Source organism: Coccidioides immitis, assembly GCF_000149335.2.
Source record: "Coccidioides immitis RS genomic scaffold supercont3.5, whole genome shotgun sequence".
NCBI classification, from domain to species: domain Eukaryota; kingdom Fungi; phylum Ascomycota; class Eurotiomycetes; order Onygenales; family Onygenaceae; genus Coccidioides; species Coccidioides immitis.
In genome coordinates this window covers 3,016,173-3,038,699 of record NW_004504307.1, presented here as the reverse complement: position 1 = coordinate 3,038,699, position 22,527 = coordinate 3,016,173, and the positions used below count along the sequence as shown (strand labels likewise).

Sequence of the window (22,527 nt, the reverse complement as noted above, 5' to 3'; positions counted from 1 at the left end):
ATTCTCGTCCGCGCTGAGCATCGTTCGCCACCCGCCGGACCACGCATCATATAGGGCCCAAAATGCCGGCAGATGTCTGCAGTCAGCTGCTGCATACCATTGAACTTTTCCAGATCTGGCTACCCTTCCAATTGCGACCCGCTTGAACCCGTTTCCACATACTCTGAAGCATTCCGTCCGTCCCACAGTCGCTTCTTTTGGTTTCTACTCGGGGGACAATTTGTGTGAATAGGCATGATCTCTATATCCTGTACATAGATACAATCCCTTTTCCTATTATATACTCGTTTTCGATAGCAAACCCATGGTTCCTCCCGTTCCAGTTCCACCCCAGCTGCCGTACTCCCTGAGGGACCGCAAAAAATCCATTACTTTCTTCTGGACTCTGTTTGTTGTCGACACGCTTGCCCAGCCGTTGATTCTATATTTTACCTTGTGGTATTGCACGGACTTGTCCCATAATCTAGGTTCGTTGGCCGCGGTTGAAGTCTTCAATTGGACGGTTAGCTGACCCATGCTGCTTGACATGCTAGTATTTACCATCAGCACAGCTGCGTTGGGAGGGGTGTCTGTTGCAGAATACTTTTATCGATTCTGGACATTGTTCAAGAAAGACTCTGTTGTCAGACCCTTGAATGCGCGCCGATCATGGGTAATGCAGCTCCCACGCTCGGGGGGGAGAGAGAGGTGTGTGCAATGCTCTGGAGGAAGAGAGCTAATATATTTTGCTAGCTCGACTTCTTTCAAATCAATTTCACCGTGGTATGGCTCATCCTGGCAGTTGAATTGATAGTGTATGTTGAATACCAAACAAAAAATGTTTTCCCCATGTTGGCCGAAATGAACGGAGTTGACCCATTGTTATTTTATCTAGCGGCACCGTACAAGAAGAACCGTATAGTAAGCATTTGTCCCGATGCAGTAGTGCCATAGCTGTCAGGTGCTAACTGGCTTCCGATATCATCAGTTCGACTCCTCGCCATGCCTCTCCCAACAGTCATGTACTACTTCGGTGCTGTTCACCTTACCCTTGATTTTCTCCGAGCAAGAGGCTACCAGGCGCCGTTTCGCATATCCTCCACCCCAAAGGGCTACGTCATGCCCACTGCGTTATACGTCCTGATAGAAGACATCGTTGCTGTTGACGGTGCCGGAGGGCAGAAGTACCGACGTGCGCTTCGCGATCGATACCTAGCAAGTCCCTACTTTCGACAAATGCTCTTCGAAATGAACTGTTTCTGGGGCGGAGGTTCTATCATCTGGGCCACCATCACCACCATCTTAATTTTTACCACACCCCGAGACGTTGCCTATACCGTATAGCTTCCTCCCTAAGTTACAAACACCCACTCCCATAAGCAAAGGGATGCTGACAAAAGTCGTCTAGCTCGGATGGTCTCTCCCCTTCGTATGGGCCGGTCTATGGACCATCATTACCATCCCATGGGTCCAAACTGACCTTCGCCGTGAAAAAGCAGCTTGGGCCATGGGTAACGTCCAAGGCGAACCGTTCACCGATGATATCACCGCACCCACGCCAATTACAAGATTTATCTCCGTATCAGGAAGGCTGCAATCTATGATCCCCTTTCATAAACCCGGCACGCGGCATGTGGATCTTGAAGGTGGTGGTGGTGGTGGTGGTGGTGGAAACGGAGGATCTGAGGATACGGTTCCACCGACTGCTGATGCAGCAAATTCAGGGGTATTGGCCCCAGACCAAGAGGTCAAACCAGAAGAGTAGGTTTCAATGCTATTTTATTCATTATGCTATTTATATATACAGAGTACAGCATATCCCGTTTTCACGCGATCCCTAGCACAGCGTAGATGATATCCAACTACGTGTTCTCTTTATACCTTTTAACATCATATTAGATTAGATACGTGGATGGGACACACAAGTGGTCCGGCATAGGATAACAAATAATACATCCTACACTAAGCTCTATGAGCTCTGTTAGACCGGAACACTAACCTGCTGAGCAAAAAAGAGGGAACAATATCTGGTTAGGACCCACTAAGCTCTCCTGACAGGCCCTCCACGATGCCACAGTCCACCGGGCAAGTTCGATGCCCGATACAGCCGCGATCGGCGATCATAACATGCATTGGCACTCAGGTTCAAGTCCGAAACCACACCCTTACGAGTTCATAACATCTTCCTTTCCCGTATATACAGGTGATGTTGGTCGATTGCATGCAATTATCACCGGGATACTCATTATGCTCCTTCAGATGCCTGCGCCTTGAGCACAATCTGCTTGCTGAGCATGTCGATTAACTAGAAAGGGAGGGGGGATCAGCCACTTCACACAAGAATACACGCAAAAACCTAGGATCTAGACACATTCAAGGAACGGCAAATTGTCGGTACATCTGACACGATAGGATCAGAGGAGACCATGGGGATTTGCCGCAGCGTCGCCGGGGCGCAGAAAGTGGTGTGGGCACTAACGGGTTCGGCGGCTAATATCAGACTCAACGGAGTGAGCAGCTGGATTTATGAGGACTTTCTGCGCCGGGCGCTGGCGGAGGGCAAATACAAGTAGCCCCAGAACCGGTGCTTACCTGGGGCCTGGGTTCAATTCAAATCGCTCTTGAGGCTCACAAGAAGGTGACTGTGCCAGTTAACGAATGATGAAATTCTCCATCCTTGTTCCATACTCCATCGTAGCGGCCATAGGTGGCAGGATCTGTGGAGCACAGTACATCGTGGTAGGTTGATGGGGATGGATGAGATTAATGGGTGGTCAAAGTTGGCGTACCATGTCCTGTCGTGGGTGAGGACGGAACTATTTATTAATAGCAGATAACAATCTGACAAAATTTGTATTTCACTGTTTCAAACAAGTGATTGAGCCCCCGAACGCCCATCAAGATCAATAAAGAGCACCAGTATAAGATCAAAAGATTTTTACTTTGTATATCGACACTGACAAGCTTCAGTGCTGTCACGTAAGAAAATCAACCGATCTCTGTCAAGACCCACGCGACAGAATGGTCTCTAATAGGCTCCATTCTGCGCCTGTATATACCGGCCTATGTACATATATGCTTATATCGCGGGGAAAGTCACTATGTACTGAACAAAGCATCTGCACAGCAGCAGGGGAGTTTAAGGGGGCAACGAGAAGCCAAATCACGAACGATTAAATCGAATATCGGGTGAGATAAGGAAACGCACAACGGGGAAAGCCAAAACGAGAACTAAATGCTTCCTGTATGCTCGCTTGCCCCAACGCCAAAATGCAGCCGAGGTCAAAACAGAGAGCCAACCAGCCAACGACCCATCTAGATGCTTTGTGTGTATTTTGTACGCGTAAAATTTGCGCACAGATGGGAAAATATGAAATTTGGGTTGCATATGTAGAGAAGAAGTGTGGGGATGAGGGTTAGCAGAGGACAAGTACAAGATGGGGAGGTAGAACCCGTTACAGTGTGAGCTTGTGGGGAAATGGGTTCAACAACGGTATTGGTATCGGGTCGAGTGAAGGACATGAGCTCTGTCAGGATATAACGGAGAGATGTTAAGGACACCAGTGGAAAGATAATGGGCAAGCTCTAATCTGGAGCCCCCAAGAACTTGCGACGCAGTTGAGTGAGAGACTTTTTGCGTAGACGAGTTCTACTATATAATCAGTGCTAGGCCAAGCAAGTAAGAGTCTTCGAGATCAGCTTACTTCTGGGGTTTCTGGTCTTTTTTCTCGACTTCGTAATCGTCACCGCCCGTCCGTCGACGCGTGAGTTCATCTTGGAAACTCCAAGACTAGAGATATGTTAGCTTTATCTATCTATTCAAATGAAATTAAGGTGGTGGGGGATTTACATCGTCGCAAGCATCCATGTTCAAACTCCTCGCAGAACGGGAGTCATGGATAGGCATTGAGGGCCCGGTTGAATGAAAGCCGGAAATAATAGATTTTGCACCGGAAAACGGCGAAGCGTTTGACTGAAATGACCGACGAGGTGATTCAGACTGCTCGGTGGAGCTGCGGCTGACGATGCTGTTTGACCCGTCTGAGGGACAGACGTTCGAGATGCTATCTGAAGCGAAGACTTGCTTCGAGCTGGCGAGTTCCCGAAGCCGCATTTGTTGCTGCTTATTTGGCCGGTTATGTGAAAATTTGTTGCCGAGGATTGCAGGGGCATGCGAAATGAGAGCTTTGATGGCATCCTTCTTCAGACGCAATGCAAGGTCAAGGTTAGACCAAGTCTTATTGCGGTATTCTAGAACTGGTAGTCTGAACACAAAATCGTGAACGTCTTCGATATTGCGTTCGCCTCTTCCTTTATAGCTTAAACAGAGGACAACATCGTTGATCTTTACATGTGTTAAGATCATGTAATTTGATGCCCTTGACATCATATGCGAGACGTCATCGACTTGGCCGTCGGACTTGTTAAAAGCTCTTGTCGAGGATCGAGATAGGGCGAACCTCCTGTGCTTGTCATCGTTCACAGAAGTTGTCGATTGCACCGTTAAAGCCCCTCCGGTTTGGGATCTCCCAAGCAGTCGCAGGCTGTCAACAGAGTTTTTCTTTACTGGAAGGCGGCTCAACGGCGGAGTTCGTGTCGCAGATCGGGATCGATCTCCCGCGGCTCCAGCTTTCTGCTTCACAGCATCCTTGCTTATGTGGGTAAATCCAGGTATCTTTGGCCTTCGAGCCGGAGATTTCGACCGAGTAGTGTCTTGCAATGTAAGTGTGGGCTTCAGCCTCATTTCAATGGCGCCGGGGTAAGAGCTCTGCGAGTCATCGGCCGATCCACTACCAGTGCTTGCTCCTGGCGTAGGCAACTCGGCATTATCATCGCTATCCTCCTCATCATCATCCTCAAGCGGGTCCATTTTCTTGATCATGAAGGGGGAGAACCCCCCGTTTTCAAAGGCATTTGAGCCAACTCCTGGGAAAATGTATTCAAACAGCTTCTGCCCCAACTCTCGCTCCAATTGAACCTTCAGCGGGAATAGGGTCACCTCGAAGTCATCCAATATTGGAATTCCACCAATAGCTTCGAGCATGTACCAATTAACTTTCAGCATCCTATCGTCCTCCTTTTGAGGATTTTGACGCTGTTCATCCAGATATGGCACAATCATCTGCGGATATATCGCACTGGAGAGAAGGTTAAGTCCGTAGATACGTTGGATTTCAATCGCGTTGTGATTCGACCCGTCTATATTATCCGTTCGCTCATAGGCAGCGTTCCTTAATTGGAATTCAACAAGCGGCTCCCCATGCTCCCTCATTAAGTGCCACACGATTTCCGATGCTGACAGCGTCCACCTCAAAAGACCGCTAGAATGATGTTTTGTACGCTCCTCATTCTTCCGCTGTGAAGTAGTAATAGCCTTCATAATAAAGAATAGTTCATCTTCGCAGGTTGCCAAATCCTTTTCCACCGCCAAGCGATCCTTCCACCCCTGGGCATCTAGGTACTTTGACTGTATTTGGAAGAGATTTTTAATATCTTCGAGGTGCCTTATTCGCTGTTGAAGTTTGTTGACCATTTCGGGAGCGCCTCTGAGATCGCTAAAGTCTGAAGCCAACATTATCTTCTCCAACCGTTCATTTCGACCTTGCTCTAACGGCTCGCTGTAAAGTAGAAGGTCCAGTACAATGACATACATCGAATAATACTGAGACGAATCGCAGATTGCTCGGACCTGTGGAAAATTGATCGAAATTTGATCAATCCTGTTCTCATTGGCAATCGAATCGCAAACCCGTTCACCGTCTCCTTTAGCAACCTTCTCATTGTACTTTAGACGTAAGGTGTTGTATTTGTCATATCGAAGGCTGGCAGACGTTTTCTGGATAATGCGGGACAGCCCAGACGGATCGCGGTCGAATTCAAACATGGACTCTAGGGATACCCATGGGGGCCAGGCTGCTCCGGGAGGGTTTCCATATCTGTTTCCGCAGTATATATGGGCATGGCTGGAGAACGTCTTTTGGGTCGCAACGAAAAATTGAGCGCTATCCATATCCAAAGTGAATCGGCGCTGCACGAGGCCGCTAACATCATCTGATTCTCGTCGTTTGTCCCGGATTGAAATTACTTTCAACTGCATGCCCTTAGCAGTCACAAGCGCAACAGTTTTTTTGTTCTTCTCGCTCTGGAGCTGAATCTGCGGAGCAATCAATCTGACATGGTAGCTGTTGTGGGCATTAAACTCAGGAGCGATTTCTTCCTGCTTCTTAGGTTCCTCTTGCTTGCCGTGGGAGTTCGTTGAATCATCCGCATTGACATACCGCTTCGCATCATTGAGCAACTGTTCAATTCGAGCTTCCACCGTCACCTCGTCATCTTTATCTTGGCTCGCTTGGTCCGGTATATGACCGGAAGACTGGCGCCGGCTACCCATCGGCTGCAGTTTGGATTTGCCTTGCTCTTCAACAATATCTAGGATGAAATTGACGGCACGACGAGACATGTAGTAAACGAAACCTCGGCGTTGGCTATTTTGGTGGATGTACCGAAGAACAATATTTCGTAAAGAATTATTCCACTTCAATTGGATGTTGTGGATAATAAAACGGTTGTCAAAGTCGGTGACAAATGCATCATCTGGAGACGCGTAAAGCATCTGGGCACCAATATCTTCTTTCAGCTCTTTAACGTCAACGGACGGGTCTGGATCCGGATTTCTGCTATGTGTTCCATTGGCTCCTCTAGCATTTGAAACCTGTTCCTCAAGTCGTCCAAGTCCATGTCGAAGGAATTCCCTTCTTGTTTGGAGCGATTCACCTTGTTTTAGGAATAACTCGTACTGACTTCTAGTTCCTTCGTCTACTGTGCCCTCACGAACAAGTTGGAGTTCATGTTCTCCAACCAATCGCGCATGAGCATCAATTTGCGCACCGAGTACATGGAGACGCTCTCTAATTAGATCCATTTGAACCGTGCGTGGATCATTATCTTGCGACATGACACAGTAGTGAGTAGGTTCGTCACCGAAACGGCTATAGCCTGTCTCCTCCGGGCCAACTTCCCGGTGATCCGTTTGACGGAAATACGAGAATCGCGGAGAATATGCGAGTGGAAGAATCTTGGTCTTGGGATTGGATTCAGAGGGTAATATCCAATCAAGCTCGACGAAGTCATCCATATCTACCCAATTTAAGTCATGATCCGGGATGGTAAACCGAGAAAGGTCAGCAGGTGGGACTGGTTGCTGGAAGGTGGATAGGATATCATCGTCGGGTTGCTGGACATCCTCTAGATTGGTACCGCCAATACTGGCTGAAACAGCTCTGAAATCCGCTGATATAAAATCCAACTGCGCACGATTGATTTTCATCATACTCGCCTTGGTTTGCTTCAATCGTCCTTTTACCTGCGTCTTGACTTGCTCCCGTCGCTGATGGAGATCTAACATGAAGCTTTCGAGACGGGCTTTAATTCCCGTAGCAAAAACGACATCTTCATTATAGTCTTCGGCGTCCTTATGTTTGTAAATGTGAGAGACAAATAGAGGTGAAAGGAAGAGGTTGTATTTGACGGTCCCAAGATGGCGACTGAACTTTTTGCTGGTCTTCGTTAATCCTGGCCAGAGAGGACCCTGGCGGACAGGCAAGGACATGACTCCTGAAAACAAGGACCACCAATTGAAGAAGTGGGTGAAAAACCTAGGGGTTAGATGAACCGTATTGTAGCTTGCGGATGGTTCCCGGTTTGACACGGACCAAACTCTCGAGACCGGAGCCACGACAGCGACGGAAAGGTGAATATGGTTACTGCGAAATCCACGATAGGCGTCGTAGTCCTGAAAGGAGCAAGAGTTAGTTTCAAATCAACTATGAAACTTCGTCTGGGAATGAAAATACCTTTAACCTTTCCGCACTGAGATACTTAGGGTTCCTTAAGACAACGTCATAATGTGGTCGGAAGTCAAACGAGCGTTCCTGCGTGCCGTGGACGGTTTGCTCAAAAACCAAACCTGCAAGCCATCTCACATTTCCCGAAAGCTTCATAATTACTTTTTTGAATATAGGTTCATGTCTCAAGCTACTTTTGGTCGAGGCCGTATCCTTGTCCAACGTGATTGACTCATAGGAATGACGTGCTTGGTGGCTGTAATCTGGAACGGCCAGGACATACTCCCCGCTGGTGACAGTCATAAACTCTTTGGGGTCATCTCTCGTATGTATCTCCCACTGTACGTCCTTACGCCAGCACATCACAAAGCCGGCGCCGAAGCCGGTCACCACGTAAGGATCGCGAGAACCTGAGATGAAGGTAAGAAAAGATATCGAGTATAAATATGAAGCTGCACGTACCTTTGAGTCGGAGGTGAACGTCCCCATCTCCTTTCCACATTACATTTATCCTAGAATGAAAGCTGAGCCTGATTTTATCCCAGAATCCGACGCGCTCAGAGGGGTCGATCTCTGGTTTTGAAAATCCTTCAATGATCTTCATCATATCTTGAATAACGGGCTGGTAAGACATTCCCCAAGATATACTTGTCGGAAGGCTTGTATTAATCTCGATTTTCGGGTCAGAATACGTCTTGACAGGCGATACGGTTCGGCGAACGTCAATTGAGAAGCCAGGATGAGAGACCCCATCAGGAGTAATCGTTGGTGGCACAATATTGACCATAACGCGTCTGGACGATTCGTGGTCACGAAACTCCTCTGCGATCACGAAGTCTCCACTAACAGACCAACAGGCGAGGCGAGCCGGTTGACCGGAACGTAAGGCGGGAATATGTAATAGGTCAAGAGGATAATCTCTAAGGTTTGCCCTTGCTTCTCCCATATCTAGATGGATGCTCATGGGTATCAACAAGGAGTATTTCATGTCCATAGGCATTCCTTTACCGATTTTGTTGATATATTCGGCGTAGGAGTTTATTGGGAATGAGGGCCTATCGAGAACGAGATGGACGTCACTAATCGTAACAGCCAGCAAACCCGGCCGGTTAGGTATAGCCAATATCGATTCATCATCCTGCATGCCTTCCGGCGGCTCATCGGCACCAGCAAAGAGAGCTCTGATCTCCTTAATTGCTGTGTTTTGGAAGCGTATAGAGCTATCGATCCTGGTTCTCCAGGAACGTGCGTCATGCTGGCGAAGCCGAACCCACGCATCGTCGAGGGCAATTTTGCAACAATCCGTAAAGTTACGAATAGCGTCAGGGTCATATCTAACTTTCCGCTTCGCACGTCTACCTCTGGAGGTTGACCGGGAGCGGTCGTGACGATCTGCGCTTTTGCTGCGTTGAGTTTCGCCACTCTTGCGAGATGCCGCCGGCGATTTGTGAGAGACAGGGAGCGCCGATTGCGTACGCAACCGAGAAGATGCATGGCGGTGCTGACACTCCTCAACCTTTCTCACTTTCATCATAAAAGCCTCATCGCGAGACAACCGCTGCTTTTGCTCTAAGAGGCCAAGCCGATAGATGGTTGAAAGTTTCCATTCAAATGCATCGTCTTCTAGCTCGAACAACAGTACTCTGCTTCGCAATGATATCCGCGGGACATGTTTCGGGCCTTCGGGATTTTTTTCCAGAACGTACTCGTTGGTCCTTGTTTTAAAGCGATGATTAAGTTGTTGAATAGCTTTGGTAGTGTTGATGAAGTTATCAAAAACACGGTGCATAATCATATGGTGGGGTACGGCGAGACGGATGAAATCAGTCGATATATCGTATCCCTTGGCATCGGCTATCGACTCCGCTTGTTTGGTTCGACTTTCTCTGAACCCAACACGCATATTTTTTACGCTCACGATTCGTGCCCATACGCCTTTCAGTTTCGGGGCCTCCGCATGAAGGCGAACAAGGTGCGCACGAATGAACGGAGGTGACCACCTGTGACGACCAGCCGCCAATCCATATACCTGCACCATCATTGCAGGGTCCATAGGCATCGCCAGCTTCACTTCAATCAAAGGTGCCTTGAAATCAATAGTGACCAGTTCGGTTCTGGAGAGAGGTGGAACACCGAGTGACTCAGGGCTTTTGCTGCCTTGCCCCGTCGACGGGGCCTTCTTCGCTGATTTGTTGAAAAAGGTATCTTGAAGAACCATAAAGGCAATTCCGATGGCGTAGTATCGATAAAGAGAATGTTTTAGGAAAATTTCGTGCACAATTGAGTTTATGTGGAATATCGGCCCTTGTAGGTCGCTCGTGGTGCTGAGAGCAACCTCAAAACGGGGAACAGATAGAAAAGATTCTGTTTCCATATAATCTGCGGATTCCATGACGAAGCCTTCGAGGCTTCGGACATGGATTGCAAGACGTCTACCGTCTGCCGGGCCATTGTATGACTTGCGAGATGGTGATGTAGAGGTAAATCTAAACGTAGGATCATCGGATATGGCTGAATGGCTTGGGGTTCGCCTTCGGGCTACTCGTTTGTTCGGCTCCACCTTTTGGGCTTCATAGTGGGCTGAACATCCACCAACCTGTAAAACAATTCCTCGGGTAGCTGGCCGGATTGTATCGTCGGTTCCAGCAACCTCAACGACCAGGCCCAGTATCTCAAACTGAAATTGTAATAACCATGGCGGGAGCCGTCTTAAGAGGCTGGGCGAATTTGAATCCATGGCTGGCGGTAATTTAGTTGGCTGAACATGATCATGAAACTGTTCAATCACCTGGTGGACGCCCTTGGTAACTTCACCGCTCACGAGGTGAACGGAGAAGGTGTTTAAATTTCCAGAAGCTACCACACACAGCTCCGTTGTCGCGTTCAGATGAAGCTTGACTTCCAAGGATTCGGTAGATATAAGATGATGTTTAACCCCTGAAACTGTCTGGTAGTATAGCATATGGGATGCTACCCTGTACACTGAGGCCAATGAATATTGAATTCCTTCTTCAGCCGAATGAGACGATTCAATGTCCAGGGATATTGAAGATATTGAGGAGACGAGTAGGTTATAGTCATGTTGTTTAGAGGGTGCAGAAACAGGAAGAACAAATCGAAGAACCGGCTCGTGGACTGATAATTTGATCGAGGCTTTTGGTAAAAGACGAGAAATCAAAAGATGTTTGTCCTTCTTCCTCGTTCTACGAGTGACGTTCCTTCTTTGAAGTAAGCTTATTATCTGGGCCAACTTCCCTGGTTCCAGGTCCACAGACGGCGAAGTTACGACAAAATTGGCAAAGAGCACGTTTGTATTGCGTTCAGCGGCATCGTGCCTTTCCGAAACCGAGACTGTCTTGGACGGCAGTGTCGTTTTGATTGTCGCTGTTGCCATTGGGATGTACATTATTTTATCACGGTCGTTTGTGTTGTCATCGAGGGAAACGGACGATGAAATCGCAGCTACCAGAGCCTGGTGGGCGATATCGTTCCTCTGGAAGTACATCCTGTGCGCTGGGTCATTGGGGTCCATCCGGTGGAAATCAACGCCGACCTCATGCGTGACGATGTTTAAATACTGAGGTTTCTTTCCCTTCGAAAGCCGCTGTACGACATGAGAAAACCGGAAGAAGCTCAGAGCAAGTTGGATTTCCTGGATACCACGAAGCATGGAAGCTAAAAACTGGCGGGATTCCGCCACTGTTTGAACGATTGCCGCTTCCCGAGTTCCAGGATGATCCAGTTCCTCAACGATATCAGCAAAGGATATTCCATCGTCCGCATAGTTCAATTTATGCATCCGCAAAGGCGTTTCCGGCCTTGGTATTCGGCGTGTGAAGGAGACCAGATCATCGTATGGAACGTGTAGCCTTCCGACCTTGACCGAAACTGAAACGTCCCTCAAACCTTCTATGCCCTTGTGGAGCAGGCCATGGATGTTAAGCCCAAAATTGTCCACAATTTCCTCTGGCTCCTGACCTTCCAGTGCAAGAAGCACATTCTTTATGTTGAACATCCACTCTGCGGGTTGCTGATCGCCAGATGGATCTTTCTTGTGGCGGAATAATCTCCCACGCTCCATCACATTCCGTCTTGTATCAACAGCCACCGTAATACCTCCAACTTGAATCTCTCCAGCTTTCACAATCCGCAGAGTGGTGTCCGTCGCGGTCACATCGACCAGGGACCACAGATGTATTCTTCTATGCAGCCACTTTATTGCTTCTTTCGCCGTAGTCAAAGCTTTCCACATTCTAGAGTAGGCCTTTTCGGTCGGGGTGCCACGGCGGAACACCGATTGCTTAGTTGCCTCGTTCGCGGAATCATCTTCGTCACTCACAGTGACCGAATCCGACGTTTTGTCCTTTGAGCCGACCGCAGCATTTTTTCCGCCACGCAAAACATTCGGATCGACAGTCACTGATAGTTCTTTGACACGGATGCTGACATAAGTTGGCTGTGCAAACGTAGGCCAATGCAGAGACAATCCAAGACCGCGGATGCTGATGTGGATTCCTTCCCGGGGGGAGTAGGCGATACGACGTAGGGAGAAGTAGCCTATGCGCTGGATCGAGATGCCGGTGCCAAATCGGATTATCGCGAAGAGCACAAAGGTGGATATGTAGAGGAGAAAGATCGTCACAAATACCGAAGTCGGACTTAGAGAGATAGCCATTTCGACTCGCGAGCGCCCAAGGGGGTGCGAAAGGGGTCAGTGCATTCGACGAGTCGAGAAGAACATGGCATCGAGGTTAGCAAAGAGGCCCCGAGCCTGGGAAGCTTCAAGTCAGCCTGTGACTCCGCAATGACATTGAGTGCCCTGAATCACCGATACGAGCATCGAAGCTTTTACCAGGAGAGCACTCGGAGATCGACGGAGGGAACGGGAACATACCAGCAGCTCGATAGATCACGCGAAGAAGTAATAGACGGCGGGGTTTCATTCTTGAAAGCCGTCGTCCAGTATCAAACGTGAGAGCGACCCGGATCGGGAGAGCTGGAGGGAAAGCGGGTTTCCAGGAAGCGTCCTACCCGCAGGAAGGATTTGGATCGTGCTTCTGGGAAGGCCATCCTTGCCAAGGGGCCAGATAGTTCGCCAGCTTCCGGTCGGGACGCTTGGCACACCGGGATTAACTGGTTCATCCGTTCCGCTGCTGAGCCACTAACCATCCGATAGGTTAGCAAGGGGGTGTGGCGCCATCAAAACCTGCTGCCGTCAGCGAACTGCTTTGGAGGACATTTACGGAGCACGGAGCATGCACACGTCAAGAGCCACGCTTTGTCCTACCGCAGATCAAGCCATGGGCTGCATATGCACTCTGCACCTGTAAAACAGGAACCGCATTGTTCTCCAAAATGTCTATTTATGGGTGTTAAGTATGGAGTTATTGACAGATCCGAGGTAACTCTTGAGTTCTCTCAGAGCCCCGCGTCCCCAATGTTTGCCAGGCGAATTTATCAGCAGGCCGTTGCAGCGCCGGAATATTAACTTGAGCGGCACAATTGCCGCTACCAGACAAGATCATCAACTCGAAGATTGTCAGTGAACTAAGAAAGCAGCCTCCTGTTTCTCACAAACGACCCAGGGCGTCCAGGTACTTTCTTCGCCAACTATCTTGGACGACGCATAAGGAGCAGGAAACCGACTTTAAAAAGCCTTACATCTCGACTTGAGACAGTTTCTCATTGCTGGCCTTTTGTTGTCAAAGTGGCAAGAAACGTCTGAACTCGAGCAATAAAAAAATTATCCGGTCCAGCGCGGTCTTCCACCATCGACTGCAATGGCGCAACATTATTGGCTTCGGAGTTGCACCCCAGCCCGGCCGGACCAATGGCTATGATGCACTCAGAGCGTTTCATAACAATGATGTTGGGTTAACTAGAAGCTACAGCGGGGCTCTGTTGGCAGTCATATGGATTATTTTGTATGAACATTCATTTGCCCCGAGCATAAAGAGGTTTTTTGCAGTGTGCCATTGCCTGGGAGTGTGAGGGCTGAATTGCGTAACCAGAATCAAATTCGGGCAATACAAAGTAGTGCGCTCAAGATCATTATGCAACTTCCGGTGAAAGCTCACAATGATAGAGGAAAGCGGAGGAGAGAAAATCAGGCGACAACAGAAGTATGAAAGTATTCTGTGCCATGAGAGCTAATTATTTTTCCCCTGTATAGTCTATAATGTCCTTTCATTGCCTTGATACTTAACCCGATTATTGGGGAAAAAAAAAAAAAAAAAAAAAAAAAAAAAAAAAAAAAAAAAGAAAAAACGAAGAAAACAAGAAAAAGAAAAAGGATAACTCGTTAACCATGAGGTATGTTGGGGTTTGAATAACGCAAAGCTCAACGCCTCCCTCTCTAAGCAAAGGTATGGCAGGGATGGGCTATTTTGAAAGCTGTGATGCCTCTCAGTGTACCAGCAAATATTAGCGTGCGGCCCCAGTGCGGGTCTTCCGCCCTTGCTAACAACCGAGACCCGCCGAGGCCCTCCGCTGCCATGGATCATACAAGTGCATTTACCAAAGGCACCATAAAATCCTCCTGATAAAATTGACCACAAAAACTATCTATATACAAAATATTGACAATGTTGGCTTTTCCAAAGACTTGCACAGATAGCTGGATACCTATCCATGGCAGGGTAATTACTACCCTGGATGATTATGGAGCCTATTTGTACTCCGTATATCTGTGAGCTATGTGAGCATGTGTGTTTTGGCACATTCGCTGGCTTCGCCTCTAATCTCCAATTGCCACCCCTTGGTACGTATAGTTTCCTTCATCTTGTTATTGGACCAAACAGTGTTTCCAATGCAGAAAAAGCCCAACAGATTCCAGAGTTTGGTACTGATAGCTTGTCTTTCATTATCATTCATGCCGCTCCATCTCTCCTGCAAAGTCTAAGATACTTAGTAAAGTGAACCTCTAGCCTTCATCCTCGGCCCCGCCAAAGGCCTTCTGGATGGGCAGCTGGCCTTGCAATTCTTCGCATACCATCACTTGGGTCTGAGTCTCAACAATCTTTACATCAGTTTCATACATGACAACCAGTTCTCAGTGATGGGATTATGGCAGATGGTGCGCAAATGGGGCTTAGGCTGCGGGCATTACCCAGCTTCTTGTTGATATCTCTGATTTCAGTTGGTGTAGGGAGCGCTGGTTTTCGATTTTTTTTTTTTTTTTTTTTGAAGCTGTATTCAGGGGAGATTTCTATCGGTGTTGAAGACGGAGAAATTTTACAGAAGCTAGTGCATAGTTTTGAAGTATCCGCTATCGAAGTTGGATGCCAAAGTGGGAGCGCACAGGCTTCTAACAGAAAAGTGTCAGTTTTGCCTGGTATTTCAAGCTTCGTTGTTCACCTGGAAATATAGAGAATTCTGCACATCGGATCCTGGAGAGATGCGGCAACCAAGTATAGTATACAACACGGTGTACGAAGTACTCCGTACATACTCTACTCTCTACGGAGTACTCCGTACGGAGAATTCGGACAGGATCATAGGACTTCGGCCCAATACTAAACTGGTATGGTAGTTAAGCTTATGATGAATCCCTGCTCAATAGCAAGCCAATCATCCAGAACACGCACGGACCCTTGAGGATTTGGGGCCCAGAACGCTATCCAAAGAAAGGCACCCACTCCGTACCGCCCACATACGGGGTACATGGTTAATCGAAAAGACACTTAGCTACTCCGTAGAAAGAGATAATAAACCCAACGCCCGACAAAAACCGGTACCAACAATCATGTAGCTAATAAGTGGTAATAACAGCCAGCTATTACGGCAAATACGGCAAAGATATTGGTGATAGCCCTCCCCGACAACAATTTTCAAGACAACAAGAGAAGCTCTCAAGACAGCCAGTATCCGGACGGCTCCCTGAATTAAAACAAATCTATGCCTAAACCCAGCCCTCAATGACCTTCGCAGTCGAGACGAAGGATCCCGGGCTCGGTGCCCGTCCGCGCTTCCCCTAGAAATGCTCTGGAGTCCGGACACCACATTGCCCCAAACATGAAAAAAAGCCAGCAGGACCTGTGACCGTATTGATATATGTGACCCCAACCTGGGGAGAGGGAAAACTCTACTTTTCCACGCAGGCGGCGTCGGTCACCACGACTGGTCCTCCGCGTTCCTAGCAACAGAACTCATTGCGTCAGGTTAGCAGCGGAGTGCTCCGTTGCAAGGACAGGGTTCTCAATGAGTAGGTGACCATAAATGAGGATATTGAACCGACATATCCAAATGTGGAAATGACGCCGCTGCAGCAACGACCATTTTCCCCTTTTCGATTTTCACGTCGTTTGCTCATCCCTAGCAAGAGTATCGCAATAGGGTGTGCTGGTGGCTTTTAAAAGGCTCGCAAAGATCCTGTCTTCTGTCGCGTGATAGAAAAGGTTTTTCTGGCTGTGGTATCGTTCTTTTCCAGTCATTCCACATATTGCTTCCACCATTCCTCCACGATATATTTAGGGGGTCAACATGGCCCGCTACCTCATTTCTTTTGTGTTTTTGGGGGCCTTTGTAGACGGATTGGCGATCCAGCCGTCGGGAGTCCCCCTAAACCCGCAAGAAGAGTATCGTCCAAAAAGTTTACGCTCTCCGGCAATATCGGATGTGTTTCAACAGGCACGGCCGACGTCGCTCAGCCCTAGCATTTTTCCCAGAGTCGTGAATGTCGGCCTAGAAGCCAGGCAGGATGCAGGATCGGCTGCGACCACCGACACACATATGGCCACCTCTACTCCGACTCCAGGGGGAGGAGGTGAGCCCTGCACATACACCCAAGATGGTAACACGCTCATCATTCAATCTCCCGGAGCCAACACCATGTGCCCGCCTACTGTCTTGGGGTTCGCATTGGCAACGAACTCGGAGTCACCACCATCAACCTCTTCCACATCCTCCGCTATGCCCTCGTCAACCCCAGAGAGCGAGATGACCGCGACACCAACGACAGACTCGGCGGCACCGATGCCTACTTGCCCTACCGCTGCTACCAATGAGAAATGGCCCGGTTGTAAGCTTTGTCCTAGTGGCTATAATGAAAAAGACTGCCTCAGTAGTGGCACTCAGAAGGTTTGTCGCTGCAACGACCCGTGTGTGACAACGTTCTGCTTCACATAAAGCATTTGGAGACACTGATACTTTTTTGGATGAGAGGCTTGGGGAATCTGGAGGTATTTCAAATGCTTTCTTCTTGTTCTGCGGATTTTACCTATATTGTTGTGCAAAGTTGGTAGAGTTCTTCTTTGCATTTGTGTCGGACATCGCAACCGGGTTTACCGGTGTGTGCCTGGGGCGTGCTGCTCGAACATTTGTCGATGATTCTCTTAAGACAGGTGCGGTCTGAGGTTCAAATAATGCTTCCAGTAGTTTTCAGCGTGTGCTCAATTAATATCAAGCTTCCTTGAAAAAAATCACATAATTTAGATTCTCGCAGGAATGACATGAAAAAAACTTGAAAAAGGTTGACTCATACATACATACATATACATACGTGTGTGCATAGATAGTCCAGTTGTTGATTAAATTTCAATATTATACACTTCGGGCCGCTCTGGGGATATGTATGGGCAGCTCCACTGCAGAGGCCATGGCACAATGCGCTTCATTTCAGGCCCGCATCAGAAACCCATATTTCGATAAGGTCCACACTCCATTCTGCTTAGGCAGACGGCTAGGACATGCTCAACTATTGCTTGTCAGATAATTGGGACTCACGGAGCTCCCTGATCCGATCATCGATCAAAGCAATCTCCACTTCCACACCGAGCAATTTTTCGTTCAACATGGCCTTGTACTTTTCATCTGTTAATACTTTGATGGGCATCCATTTTGACTCGGCAACACGATCTGCCAATGATTTTTTGGGGAGCCCTGCTATCTGGGTGTGCCATCTATCGGCAACGTTATAAGATAGCTGCCCCAGGTAGCCTAAAAGGGAAAAAACCACCATGCCGGGGATGAAACGCCGGTCTGTACGATGTGAGATCAGAGATCAAAGCGTCCTCCTGGTCACTGAAGATGAGGCTTAGTACATACGAATAGCCCATGTTACGGCACCGCCCGAGACACCTCCGGCAACAGCACTCGCGTACGCGCGCTCCTTCGAAGTGGGATTCTCTTCGAATTGAATCCTCAGTATGTTGCTTCTTAACCCTAGGAAATCCGCGGTGTGAGCATAGGACAGCCAAGAGGTTAGGTTTAACCCCCCCAGCTGGTTTTGAACATACACCAAAACGAGGTCCCAAAGGCAAACCAGTGGACTCCGGTTGATATCGAGTGGATGACTGGATGGCGATGTAATTTCAAGACACCAGAGGTGGCGCCATATAGTAGACCAGCGGTACCTGCACAGATTTAGCAGTCGATTTCGGCTGGTTGAGAAACTCCCCATTCAGCAGAGAGAAAAGCGTGAGATATCACGGACCGGTCACAGCACCGATTTTGACCGCCGGGATGAATAGCCCGGGACTATGGGAGCCATTGGAGCCCGGCGTGCCACTCATGGTCAGTGCTTATCTATCAGCTTCCGGCGGGACTGCATTCCACACGCAGGTACGGAGTACTTGGAAGTCTTCGCTGCGGGATTCTCACCAGGCTCACCGGGAGAGGAACAAGCGACGAGACGCCGCAGCCCCAAAAAAGACTGCAAAAACTCTCGTATCACGTGATTATAATTGAGTTCTTAGTCAGCAGCCGACAAAGGCGCATTTTGGACGTTTCCGCATTTCCGCGGCAATTGGCTGGCACAGGAATCAGGAAGGACTTGGCTGCTCACGCCGCTCTGGGAGGTCTGGGGAGGTCTGGCAGGTCTGGCACAGCGCGTGTGGAGGGGGGAGGGAAATTCCCTTCCTTGCTATAGCTCTTGGTTATGTATGACCTTCATCTGCTTGGCTCCAGCCCTTTATCTTGTATCATTGCACATGCATCTTTCGCCACGTCACAGAGCAGCTGGCTAACTAACTCCCAGCAGCGAGGACCCTCCGATCTGATGTTGCATCGGGGTTTGCTGGGTGCCAGCGGGATCGTCAGGGAGTGATAAAACTACAGAGTATTCCGTCCACACTATACACACACACACACACACACACACACACACACATATGTAGTTCCAATTGAACATCACTGGCAGTGCTGTATCCTCCGTAGTTCGTTACAATGCTGTGTTCTGCTGCTGGTTTGATTCTCCTCGATTTATTTTCATTTTCGTGCTTTTTCTTGGCCGTCGTCGAAGAAGGAAAAAGTGCCATCTCGGTGGCTTTGGTGCGCCACAGTCTTAATAATAGCGCGAGCTAGTCGAGATTCCCAAATTAGCGTCATCAACTAAAATTTGTCCTCCCAAAATTCCAAAGACACAATTTCCACCTCCTCCACCACCACACCACGACCAACAGCCATCCACCCTCCCCGTCGCTCTATCCCACAGAGCGCTCGTCCCCGATCGATCATTGCGCCCACTGAAAGATTATCCATCTTTCAGCCCTTTCCAGCTTCGTCAGAAACGCGCGGATCCCGTTGCGCGTTTCGCTGCCACACACTGCAATCATGGGTGCGTTGGAAAAAAAAAAAAAAAAGTCTCCGACTTCACATTGCATTGTGCCTCGCTAGCCCGACAATGCGATCGGCTCTCCTACTTATGAAACGTGGCTAACCGTTCCGATTCCAGCGCCGCCAAAATCCAAAGCCCAGAAGATGTCCGTAGGGGCCTTCTTGGCAGATGAGAGTGAGTCCCGCACAACCGAACATCGGCTTTGCTCTATGGCTCTGACAGATGGGTAGACTATGGCTCGTGGGCCGACGAGATGGATGATCTTCCCCTTCCATGTGAGTTGTATTCCGTCTGTTTCGTCTAGCTGTGGTCCGGCCTCATGCTAACAAATCGTCCTTGCTTAGGTACGTGCAGGCTCTCCCGCACCTATGTTGGATATCAATCCAGAACGCTCTTTTTTTTTTTTGCTAATCATACGTAGCGTCCACCGAACCTCGTTCTGGTTATGGACCTGAACGTCGCACTTACGGTGGTCCCCCAACCTCGTTTGGCGGCTTCGATCATGGAGGTATGAAACCTTGTACAAGTCGTGTCGGGCCTCGGGCTAATGCTCCTTTGATAGATCGCGGATACGCAAGAGAGGAGCTTCCTTTACCAACTCAACCTCCATATACGGCCCACATTGGCAATTTGTCATTCGACGCTAGCCAAGCTGATATCTCGGAACTTTTCGAGGCCTGTGAAGTGACCAGTGTCCGTATTGTGGAAGACAAATTGACAAGGGCTCCAAAGGGCTTCGGCTATGTCGAGTTCGCAACCCTCGACGGCCTTAAGAAAGCTCTCACATATCAAGGAACTTCTCTTCAGGGAAGAAACATCAGAGTCAGCGTCGCAGAACCCCGTACGTACGCTTCCAAAGGCGACCCATCCGTCCAACTCGCCCCCTTCTTAACATTACTGACATCTTTACAGCCAAGGAACGCCATGATGCTAGAGATCTTAGTGATTGGTCCCGAAAAGGCCCACTTCCTGACCTCCCACAACGAAGGGGACCTGATCGTTCAGGATACGCCCCTCGTGGTTTCGATGCTACGTCCGATGCCGGAAGCGAGCGCGGCGGTCGCCGCCCATATGAACCTGCAGACGGTAAGATGAGAGACTTCTCCACCTGGGAACGCAAGGGTCCTCTCCCTCCAGCTGCACCAGCCGGTAGGGAAGACGGCCGTCCGCGAAGCAAGGATGGTCCACAGCTCCGCCGCTCTTCACCCGCTTGGGGCGAAGGTCGCTCACAAGATGGCTCGAGACCTCCCCGACGCGAGTTCCAAGAACGCCCACCTCCCGAGAGAGCCCCCACCGCTCCGGAGCTCGATAACCAGTGGAGAGCACGTATGCGGCCTGACGCTCCTGCACAGCCTCCTGCTCCAGCCGCTGTTCCGGCCGCTTCTCCGACTGCTCCGGCTGCTCCCGCTCTAGCTGTGAGACCTAAGTTAAACCTTCAGAAGAGAACAGTTCCCGACACTGAAAGTAGTATTTCTCCATCCGCTGGTGACTCTAAATCTAGTCCTTTTGGCGGTGCCCGACCTATCGACACTGCTGCAAGGGAACGGGAAATCGAAGAGAAACGGCTGCAAAAGAAAAAAGAAGCTGAGGAAAAGGCTAAAGCCGAGAAAGAGGAACAAGAAAGAATTGCAAAGGAGCAAGAGTTAGCCAAGGAGAAAGCGAAGGAGCAAGCCGCCGCCGCTAAAGTCGCTGCCGAGAGCGCCAATGGCTCGAAGGAAGGTGGCTCCGAACTTCCCCAAGGCGGGTCCAACTTTGAGATCCTCCAGCGGATGGAAGAGACGGAAAATGGAGAACCTGCAGCTGCGCCTCCTCAGGAAGCTTCAGCGACTCCCGCTGCTCCTACGGAAGAACCCCAAACTCCTAAGGAAGGTAGTCGCCCACAGCCTCCCAGTAGAGCCCATAACAACTGGAGAACCGGAGGCCCAAGACGCGGTCAGGGTCATGGCCAGCAAGGGCCCCGGAACCGTGGTCCACCAAAGCCTGCAGCACCACAGCAGCCAAGTGCTCCGGTTGTAGATGAAGAAGGCTGGAGCACCGTCAGCTCTAAGACTCGAGGTGGTCGTCGCGGAGGATATCGCAACGCGGCCTAGAGGCGTTAATCGTTCCAGAGCCAATACTCTTAACCATTTACCAGAGTCTCGAGAGCAAGATATCTCTAGTATGACCGTAAAGTCTGCCCTGTGACCGAAAAGGCCTCGCTTACCGACCCCTCGCGACCGCCATCCCTGACGATCCTATTTCTCCTTCCTCATAATCATCCTTTACTCAGCTTCCGAAGACATGAATTGTGTGTTCCTTATCTATGTACCGTTTCTTGAAATCTGTGATTTTCGGAGCACACCTTCCATCTATCAAACAGTCAATCTTCTTTCGCGCCTATTCTCCATCTTTCAAAATTCCCCTTTGATTGTGCCAACTTACGTGTGTGATGCAAGCTCCGAATCTCGGAATGTTTTAATGTTACCATAGCTAGGAGGAAAACGGGATACGTGTTTCGACTTTTCCTTTTTCTTTCATTTCTTCACGGGTTATCTACTTTCTTCGCGATGGAATTTTCCTTGTGGACTTCTGCCTTCTCAATCTACATACCTAGGTTCCCGAACCCATTAGCACCCTGACTGTCTTCACACCCCTTGTTCCCCACCTCGAAAAGAAATTTGAAAATTCTCGGCTAGGGAGCAATCTGGAGTGAGGAGTTTTTTCTTTTTTTTTTTCCTTCTATTTTATTTCTTCCAGTCAACTGAAAAGAATGGTTCATTTGGTTTATTCTCCTTTTTTTTTTTTTTCACCCCCTTTCATATCCTCTGGAGTCGTCCAACTCATTATTTGTTCGACGACAGCTCCCAAAAAAGACCCCTAGAGAGTTATCATCTGGCCCTTCTCATCCAAGTCCATTAAGCGGTCCCCGTTTGAGATCCATGGTCTGCGTGCTATTCTCTCTAGGCTATATTTCGAAGTTTGAACGCCCCCTCCCAATTTCTCTGGTTGATACGCGTGGATGTCGCTTCTATGAGATATGCTTTGTCAAAATCGCCGTCACTGTACCCTTATGTGTAAATTTGAATAGATTATTCGACAGATGCTGTATTTCCTTGTGATTCCAAATCTTAGGGTGCTTCTATGTTTCATTTTGGATGACACAGACCTCTG

General features: G+C 48.9%; 6 protein-coding genes across 6 annotated transcripts; 3 read left to right on the top strand and 3 right to left on the bottom strand.

Annotated features, from left to right (window-relative positions):
• Nucleotides 1-38: 38 nt before the first annotated feature.
• CIMG_09498 (uncharacterized protein) lies at nt 39-1,830 on the top strand. The gene is made up of 6 exons (XM_001239876.2): nt 39-467; nt 534-652; nt 733-794; nt 875-900; nt 968-1,317; nt 1,388-1,830. The coding sequence occupies exons 1-6, from the start codon at nt 305-307 to the stop codon at nt 1,742-1,744; spliced, it is 1,077 nt and encodes a 358-aa protein (XP_001239877.2). The 5' UTR covers nt 39-304; the 3' UTR covers nt 1,745-1,830.
• Nucleotides 1,831-3,517: 1,687 nt separating this feature from the next.
• On the bottom strand, nt 3,518-12,498 carry CIMG_09497 (uncharacterized protein; the record flags this gene model as incomplete). The annotated part of the gene is made up of 5 exons (XM_001239875.2): nt 3,518-3,628; nt 3,684-3,769; nt 3,830-7,771; nt 7,833-8,233; nt 8,286-12,498. 5 exons carry the CDS (start codon nt 12,496-12,498, stop codon nt 3,565-3,567), a joined length of 8,706 nt encoding a protein of 2,901 aa, XP_001239876.2. The 3' UTR covers nt 3,518-3,564.
• A 264-nt stretch (nt 12,499-12,762) lies between these two features.
• CIMG_13613 (uncharacterized protein) lies at nt 12,763-13,062 on the bottom strand (the record flags this gene model as incomplete). Its single annotated transcript, XM_001239874.1, has 2 exons — nt 12,763-12,984; nt 13,048-13,062. 2 exons carry the CDS (start codon nt 13,060-13,062, stop codon nt 12,763-12,765), a joined length of 237 nt encoding a protein of 78 aa, XP_001239875.1.
• Nucleotides 13,063-15,542: 2,480 nt separating this feature from the next.
• CIMG_09495 (uncharacterized protein) lies at nt 15,543-17,171 on the top strand. The gene has a single exon (XM_001239873.2). The coding sequence runs from the start codon at nt 16,305-16,307 to the stop codon at nt 16,947-16,949; it is 645 nt and encodes a 214-aa protein (XP_001239874.1). The 5' UTR covers nt 15,543-16,304; the 3' UTR covers nt 16,950-17,171.
• Nucleotides 17,172-17,234: 63 nt separating this feature from the next.
• On the bottom strand, nt 17,235-18,422 carry CIMG_09494 (uncharacterized protein). Its single transcript, XM_001239872.2, has 4 exons — nt 18,256-18,422; nt 18,059-18,175; nt 17,868-17,984; nt 17,235-17,801 (listed from the first exon to the last, which is right to left on the bottom strand). The coding sequence occupies exons 1-4, from the start codon at nt 18,332-18,334 to the stop codon at nt 17,518-17,520; spliced, it is 597 nt and encodes a 198-aa protein (XP_001239873.2). The 5' UTR covers nt 18,335-18,422; the 3' UTR covers nt 17,235-17,517.
• A 788-nt stretch (nt 18,423-19,210) lies between these two features.
• Nucleotides 19,211-22,475, top strand: CIMG_09493 (translation initiation factor 4B). The gene is made up of 6 exons (XM_001239871.2): nt 19,211-19,377; nt 19,495-19,551; nt 19,608-19,652; nt 19,799-19,885; nt 19,940-20,218; nt 20,290-22,475. The coding sequence occupies exons 1-6, from the start codon at nt 19,374-19,376 to the stop codon at nt 21,465-21,467; spliced, it is 1,650 nt and encodes a 549-aa protein (XP_001239872.1). The 5' UTR covers nt 19,211-19,373; the 3' UTR covers nt 21,468-22,475.
• The last annotated feature ends 52 nt before the right edge of the window (nt 22,476-22,527 follow it).

Excerpts from the sequence above, each read along its gene's own strand:
- CIMG_09498 (XM_001239876.2), top strand. The coding sequence starts at position 305 with ATGGTTCCTCCCGTTCCAGTTCCACCCCAGCTGCCGTACTCCCTGAGG. Across the intron at positions 795-874 it reads CTGGCAGTTGAATTGATAGT|CGGCACCGTACAAGAAGAAC; the intron begins GTATGTTGAATA and ends TATTTTATCTAG. Across the intron at positions 1,318-1,387 it reads CCCGAGACGTTGCCTATACC|CTCGGATGGTCTCTCCCCTT; the intron begins GTATAGCTTCCT and ends AAAGTCGTCTAG.
- CIMG_09495 (XM_001239873.2), top strand. The coding sequence starts at position 16,305 with ATGGCCCGCTACCTCATTTCTTTTGTGTTTTTGGGGGCCTTTGTAGAC.
- CIMG_09494 (XM_001239872.2), bottom strand. The coding sequence starts at position 18,334 with ATGAGTGGCACGCCGGGCTCCAATGGCTCCCATAGTCCCGGGCTATTC. Across the intron at positions 17,985-18,058 it reads CTTTGGGACCTCGTTTTGGT|GGTTAAGAAGCAACATACTG; the intron begins GTATGTTCAAAA and ends CGGATTTCCTAG. Across the intron at positions 17,802-17,867 it reads TGCCGTAACATGGGCTATTC|ACCGGCGTTTCATCCCCGGC; the intron begins GTATGTACTAAG and ends CACATCGTACAG.
- CIMG_09493 (XM_001239871.2), top strand. Across the intron at positions 19,552-19,607 it reads GGCCTTCTTGGCAGATGAGA|ACTATGGCTCGTGGGCCGAC; the intron begins GTGAGTCCCGCA and ends ACAGATGGGTAG. Across the intron at positions 19,653-19,798 it reads GGATGATCTTCCCCTTCCAT|CGTCCACCGAACCTCGTTCT; the intron begins GTGAGTTGTATT and ends AATCATACGTAG.